General features: G+C 37.0%; 1 protein-coding gene across 5 annotated transcripts in view; it reads right to left on the bottom strand.

Annotated features, from left to right (window-relative positions):
* Positions 1 to 1783: 1783 nt before the first annotated feature.
* LOC106871388 (D-lactate dehydrogenase, mitochondrial) overlaps positions 1784 to 7658 on the bottom strand; it is a 52344-nt gene continuing 46469 nt past the window's right edge. For 3 of the 5 annotated variants that reach the window (XM_089357570.1, XM_089357569.1, XM_089357568.1), the window contains exons 12-13: positions 6079 to 6190; positions 1784 to 2479 (exon numbers count right to left, since the gene is read on the bottom strand). In XM_089357570.1, coding sequence (XP_089213696.1) covers positions 2305 to 2479; positions 6079 to 6190 — 287 coding nt within the window. In that variant the 3' untranslated portion in view covers positions 1784 to 2304. Of the gene's footprint in view, positions 2480 to 5927; positions 6191 to 7658 lie in introns of all 5 variants that reach the window. The other 2 variants (XR_016243149.1, XM_089357571.1) reach the window with 2 other exon arrangements.

Below are 7658 nucleotides of genomic sequence, written 5' to 3'. Positions count from 1 at the left end.
TCTAATTTCCAGAACTACAAATGGATATAAAGAGACATTTCCACTTTTTCATTCTAGGTATATGATGGGGTTTTTTTTTTACATCAAAACACCAACTTTCTTGATAAACTATTAACTACTGTTTCAGTCAAATAAGCAGAAGCAAGTACAAGATATTGCCAAAGATTTACTGAACAACTCAACAACTAATTATTGGTCTATTACAAGTGATGAAGTTGCCTTTATCCTAGTCACTTGTAGAGTCTATCAGGTAAAACAGAAAGATATAATCCAATGACTGACACAGTAGTATCATAGTAAACACTCTAGAAAATTGTAACTACAGAGAGGCATCAGAGAGCTACAGAAGTATTTAACTAGGATTTAACTCTTACGCTTAGCATTTCTCAACAGAGAGGCCATTTCCTGCACAAGGAAAGTGTAGAAGGAATATAATTTCCTGTCACAGATAAAAGGCTTTCATCATCATTGTTTAACATCTGCATTCCATGCTAGCATGGGTTAGATGGTTTCATGGGAGATATCCAGGCAGAAGACTGCACTAGACTTCTGTCTGTTTTGGCATGGTTTTTATGGTTGGATGCCCTTACTAACACCAACCACTCTGCAGAGTGGACTGAGTGCTTTTTAAGTGGCACAGGCAAAGTCAGTTTTGGCATGGTTTTTACAGTTGGATACCCTTCCAAATGTCAACCACTTTACAGTATAGTATTTAGCCATTGACTTGAACTTCACAGCAGTTATATTTTCTTCTCTTAGAAGACACTCAGTCATACCTGAGTCTCATACTCTGCCACCTGAAAGTGTTGACAATTCATATCCCATCACCAGCATTGGAGTATAGCCCTGGTAAAGACGTCTAATTATTTAGTGACCAAAGTCATATAGTTCTGCACAGATACCGTGTTTCTTAGAATTTACTGAGATAGGCAAGATGATTTTATGACAATGTTCTGTTAGCTTGCAGTCTTGAGATCAAGCAGAAAAGCACACCTTATAAAAACAAAATCTTTTAACTAATTAAAAGAAAAATGAACTAAGGGAAATAACTTAAGTAGGTTAATGGTATGAATTTGTTGTGTACATCATTCAGTATACCATCACTGCTGCTACCACCTGATTTTGTGAAGTATTTTAACTCTTGAATATTTTAAACTCCATTTTCTATTTCATTATTTAAAACAGTTATCACTGAACAAATTGAAAAGGGGAAAAAAATTATGATTTCACATGAAATTCTTCAATTAATTGAAAGGAACAATGTTTTTAGCACACCAGGCGAAATGCTTAGTGGCATTTTGTCTGCTTTATGTTCTGAGTTCAAATTCCATCAAAGTTGACTTTGCCTCTCATTTTTTTTTTGGGGGGGGGGGTTGATAAAATAAGTGCCAGTTGAAGACTGCGGTCAATGTAAACAACTTACTCCAACCTCTGAACTTGCTGGCCTTGTGTCGAAATTTGAAACCAGCATCTTATACATGACTTATTGCCCATTGTTTCTAAATAGTATATCAGTATTTTGAAAAAAAAAAAAAGATGTCAATTTATATTCTTAAAAAATTATGAGAAATCTGAGGTATATCTACAACTATTTGAAAACAAATGGCACAATGCTACAAATTAGGATTTAGAAAATAGTCATTTAAATCCATACCAGTGCTTAACTGATAATTATTCTATCAACCTCAGAAAGATGAAAAATAAGCTGACTTTAACAGGATTTGAACTCAAAACATAACATACATTTTTGTGCAAAAACAAATCCAAGTTAATAATGGTTGTATCTTTTGTGAAAATAATTTATTAAATTTTAAATTTCATTAATTTTTTTTTTTTTTTTTTTTTTTTGGTGAAGTAAAAAACATTTTTTTTTTTCAAGATTATTACAATAACAATAACAATAACAATAACAAAGCTGCAAAATTTGAGAAGAATCCAGAATATGAAATTAATAAATCTTCATATCAGCACTTATGTTTCAAAAATTGATACTGATTAATATATTTTGTTTAATTAAAATCATATGTATTCAAATTTCCTAGCTAGAAATCACTGTGTATATAATTTTATACATTTTGTATGTGACAATATTGAGTGTGTGTCTGTGTGTATACACATAGCTATATCCAGTTGAGTGTATATGAGCTATGATTTAAAATACAATTCCATAAATATAATATTAAATAATAATAACATTCAACAATCTCCTAATTATAATGTCCCAGCAAACTGGTAGTTAACAAAGTGTAACTTCAGGTATAAATATAAAAAATCTTCAGTTTTTTCCAGGCATAAAGAAACTATTTAAGCTGGAAGTAACACTTTTGAAGGATTCAAGATGTTGTTGGGATCTAATGCTTTTTTCATTTCCTTCATCACCTGAATGGTGTTCTCATCAAATTCTTGAGTCAATAAGTGTCGTTTACCAAGACCAATTCCATGCTCTCCAGTGCATGTGCCATTGAGTGCCAAAGCTCTCCTAGGAAAGAATAAAATAGCATGACAAAATAATAATTTTGGTTATGCTAACACAACTACATTGTAACATAATAATATTCATACATAGCATCACAACCCATGCCAGCATGGAAGGCAGATGTTAAATGACGATGATAATGATGAGCACCACAACATTCCATTGTGATACCATACACACAAACACAGTATCTTAGCATTTCACTGTGACACCACACATACACACACACACATAGTAGTGGAACCCCTCATAACTTTTTTTTTTTTAATTTTCAGAAACTTTTTGCAAATTCATGTTCTACACATGGGAATCCTATGAAAAAACGTTTTTGAAATTTTTATTTTAAATCCCAGTTTAAAATACAGAGTTTGAATTTTTGGCTTAATTCCGGCAATAGACCATTAAATGTGTTTATGAGGAGAAAGATATTGAAAAACATCAATATGTGAGAGTGACAAACAAACAAGGATGGCATGAAGTGGTTGTGAGATGTGCTAAAAATCACACAATAAAATCTTGTTTCCTTCTTTCCATAATTATATGAATTCCCATGTGTAGAACACAAATTCACAAAACTTTCCTGAAAATTCCAAAAAATAAAAAAGCTATGAAGGGTTACATGGAGTGCATGAAGCAGAATTTCACCTTAACATTGTACTATGGTACCATATACACAAACACAGAACCTTAACATTTGCTTCTTATGTTGGCATGGGTTCGACTGTTTGACAGGATGCTAGCAAGCTGCAAGACTAGCTGTGTTGAGCTCCAGTGTCATCCCTGACACGGTTTCTATGGCTTGATATCTTTCTTAATGTCAACCACTTTACAGAGTGTACTGGGTGCTTTTTCGTGCCACTGGCACTAGTGAGGTTGCCATGTAACTTGCAAGACAGAAAATAACAGAAAGGAAAATGAAAAAGCTCCCACTGTTAAGAAGTAATGGCAGTGGGGGGTTCTATGCCATGTGCTGAAAGGTATTATGGAGGGACAAGGAGAGGTGTCTTGCTATAGAGGAGATATATGGCTGAAGGAGTTAAGAGAAAGGTAGTGATGGGGTGCTAGAGCAAACTATCAAGGAACAAGAAGTTGAGCATGAGAGAGGACATGGATGGTGTGTTATGAGAGAGGATGAAAGAGTGGATGCATTCATAAGAGTGTGAGGGGGAAGTAAACGGGTGGAGGTAGAGGTTAATGAAGTGAGTGATGAACAAGGTTGGGGGGTGCAGATGATGGACATATGAGTATGTAGATGGGTGAGGTGAGTGATATATGAGGCGATATATATGAGTATGTAGATGGGTGAGGAGAGTGATATATAAGGCGGCGAGCTGGCAGAAACGTTAGCACGCTGGGCGAAATGCTTAGCGGTATTTCGTCTGCCATTACGTTCTGAGTTCAAATTCCACCGAGGTCGACTTTGCCTTTCATCCTTTCGGGGTCGATAAATTAGTACCAGTTACGCACTGGGGTCGATGTACTCGACTTAATCCCTTTGTCTGTCCTCATTTGTACCCTCTATGCTTAGCCCCTTGTGGACAATAAAGAAATAAGAAATAAGAGGTGAGTGATATATGAGTGGTTTAGGAAGAAGAATAGATCAGAAAGTATGTAGGAAAAGTAGAGAAGATATAAGTAACATTAGGAACAGTATATAAGGAACAGTAGGAAGCTGGATCATGACGTTAGATATGGGAAGGCATTGAGAATGATAGCAGGTAAGGGAGGTGTTTAGGATGGAGTATAGCAAAGGTGAAGGAGAGCAATGGCTGAAGGCACAGACAGGAAGTTACTAGTTGAGAGTGTGGGTAAGGATAATGAGAAAAAGAAGCAGTTCTGCGAGTCGATCAGATGTAATATGTGTGGATACTACTCTCAGTTGAGTATAGCAGCTGCACAGTAATATAAATGAGAGTGGGGAATTGGGTGAGGAATGACTGATGTGTCAGGGAGAGGGGACAGAGAAAAGGAAGTTTCATATTCACAACCATAACTGCTGGATATCAATTTTGTGGTAACAGGTAGGTCATATCAAGCACAGCAAAACATCAATTATCTCAGTCCTTTGTCATCTCCTCCGTAATGCTCAGCATCTTGTGATCAGCCTTCAATACTGCTGGAAGACTCTATGTCTGGCAACAGGACTCTGCACCATGCCACACAAGCAGGAGAATCCAGTCATGGCTGCGACCACATCACCCCCTAAAATCTGGCCACCTAACTCACCAGACTGCAACCCCCTTTATTATTATGCGTGGGCACAGTTGAGTAGGAGGCCAACAAAACTCCTTGTACAGTTCTATATTTAAGAGATGAGGAATTATTTACATTTGACGGATATTTGTCCTCGTCTTGTTTGTTGTTAACACAATGTTTCGGCTGATATACCCTCCAGCCTTCGTCAAGTGTCTTGGGGAAATTTCGAACCTGGGTTCTCATTCCTAACGATGTTACTATTATTATATTATTATTATTATTATTATTATTACTATTATTAATCAGGTCGCTGCTGTGAATCGAACTCGGAACCTTGGGGTTAGTAGCCTGCGCTCTTAACCACTACGTCATATGCCCGGGCATATGGCGTAGTGGTTAAGAGCGCGGGCTACTAACCCCAAGGTTCCGAGTTCGATTCACGGCAGCGACCTGATTAATAATAGTAACAGAATCGAAGAGAGAGATGTGGTGTAGATAGTTTGGTGTGGTGTAGATAGTAAGTCGTGTTGACGCTGGTGGTGTAGAGGCTGTTTGGTAGTAATCGTGTTGGTCATGACGATGTTGCTGGTTAGTAGTCGTAGACTCTTGCTGCTGAAGTGGCGACGGCGGTGGTCATCGTTGGCTGGACGAAGCTGTTGAAGTGGTCGCTGGCTATTTGTTGCTGCTGCTGTCGTGTGGTACACGGAACAGCTCTCAAAGAGAAACTGAACCGAGACAAATTTGTTGGGTATGAGTTAAAGCTATTTATAACAAACTATTGGCTCCTGATGGCTTCAGTTTAATACTCTATCACGTGACCTTATTAAGGGCTGTGATTGGTCAGTTTGCGTTCTGGCGGGAACGGTTCGAAGAAGTTGCCGATTCGAATATTAATCAGTCACGTGATGACAAGGAATGGGTTCTCTACTACGCTCACATTTATTTATATTTAAATGAGAAGATTGTATGTAATGGCAATAGTAGTTTTGTATCTAATGGCGATAGGTAGTTTTGTATCTAGTGACGATAGGTAGTTTCACTACACATTTCTTTACGCATTACCTTCTACCAAACTCAGTATGTACACTCATCCTGCACCTCTCTCTTCTCTCTCTACCCCTCTCTACCTCTCTCTCTATGTGATGTAAAGTGTGACTGGAAGAATCAACCAGCCAACATATTACATTGGCTAAAAGAAATGATTATACAGTAGTTTTTAGTGAATATCACTAAATATCATGTATTGAATACTCACATATTTATTTTATCAGCAATTTTCTTTATCCTTCTAAATTCATTTTGGTCATTGGGGTCAAAAGTAAACAGAGAATGAAAATTTCCATCACCAACATGACCCACAACAAAACCTAGAAATGGAAAACATTTAATGTAGAAATTGCACTCACTTGGCCATACGATCAGCTAAATCATTAATCAGTTGCTTTTCCTCAGCGTTGTCTGGCATGACTGGGAAAAATACATGGAAATTACCATCTCCAACGTGACCAACAATTGGACCTTGGAAAAAGAAATGTAAGAATAAAGGACTGATCAATTGATTGATTGATAGAATACATGCATACACACACACACAAATACATTCATGAAAAGAATTTAGTAAAATAACTCAGTCATTATAAAGTTGGTGCTTAGAAGATAAACTAATAAAATAAGTTGGAAGGAGAGTTTTAATTTAGATCATTTTAAAAACCTTTTGTTACTAGATTTCTGTTGAAATTTGTTTCAATTAATTTTGAAAATAAATATTTGAAGCTGGTGTCTGGAACATAAATTAACCAGAAATCTTTATGGAAGGTTTAAGTTTAGATTACTTAAAAACAAGTAGTTTTTTTTTTTTAAATCTTTTTTTAATATTAATAAAACCTTTTATTTATTGTGGAAGCGCAATGGCCCAGTGGTTAGGGCAGCAGACTTGCGGTCATAGTATCGCGGTTTCAATTCCCAGACCGGGCGTTGTGGGTGTTTATTGAGCGAAAACACTTAAAAACGAGGCTCCAGCAGAGGATGGTGGTGAACCCTGCTGTACTCTTTCACCACAACTTTCTCTCACTCTTACTTCCTGTTTCTGTTGCGCCTGTAATTCAAAGGGTCAGCCTTGTCACACTGTGTCACGCTGAATATCACCAAGAACTATGTTAAGGGTACACGTGTCTGTGGAGTGCTCAGCCAGTTGCATGTTAATTTCACAAGCAGGCTGTTCCATTGATCGGATCAATTGGAACCCTCATCGTCGTAAGCGACGGAGTGCCAACAACAACAAAACCTTTTATTACTCACAGATTCTTTTATTCTTTTACTTGTTTCAGTCATGTGACTGTGGCCATGCTGGAGCACTGCCTTTAGTCGAGCAAATCGACCCCAGGACTTATTATTTGTAAGCCTAGTACTTATTCTATCAGTCTCTTTTGCTGAACCGCTAAGTTACGGTGACGTAAACACACCAGCATCGGTTGTCAAGCGATGTTGGGAGGACAAACATAGACACAAAAACATATACACACACATACATATATATACATATACACGACGGGCTTCTTTCAGTTTCCGTCTACCAAATCCACTCACAAGGCTTTGGTCAGCCCGAGGCTATAGTAGAAGACACTTGCCCAAGGTGCCACACAGAGGTACTGAACCCAGAACCATGTGGTTCGTAAACAAGCTACTTACCACAAAGCCACTCTACGAACCACATGGTTCCGGGTTCAGTACCACTGTGTGGCACCTTGGGCAAGTGTCTTCTACTATAGCCTCGGGCCAACCAAAGCCTTGTGAGCGGATTTGGTAGACGGAAACTGAAAGAAGCCCGTCGTATATATGTATATATATATATATATACATATATACATATATATATACATATATACATATATATATATATATATACATATATACATATATATATATACATATATACATATATATATATATACATATATACATATATATATACATATATATATATATA

Source organism: Octopus bimaculoides, chromosome 9 (assembly GCF_046866305.1).
Source record: "Octopus bimaculoides isolate indiv1 chromosome 9, ASM4686630v1, whole genome shotgun sequence".
Taxonomy (NCBI): domain Eukaryota; kingdom Metazoa; phylum Mollusca; class Cephalopoda; order Octopoda; family Octopodidae; genus Octopus; species Octopus bimaculoides.
This window is presented reverse-complemented; position numbering and strand designations above follow the sequence as displayed.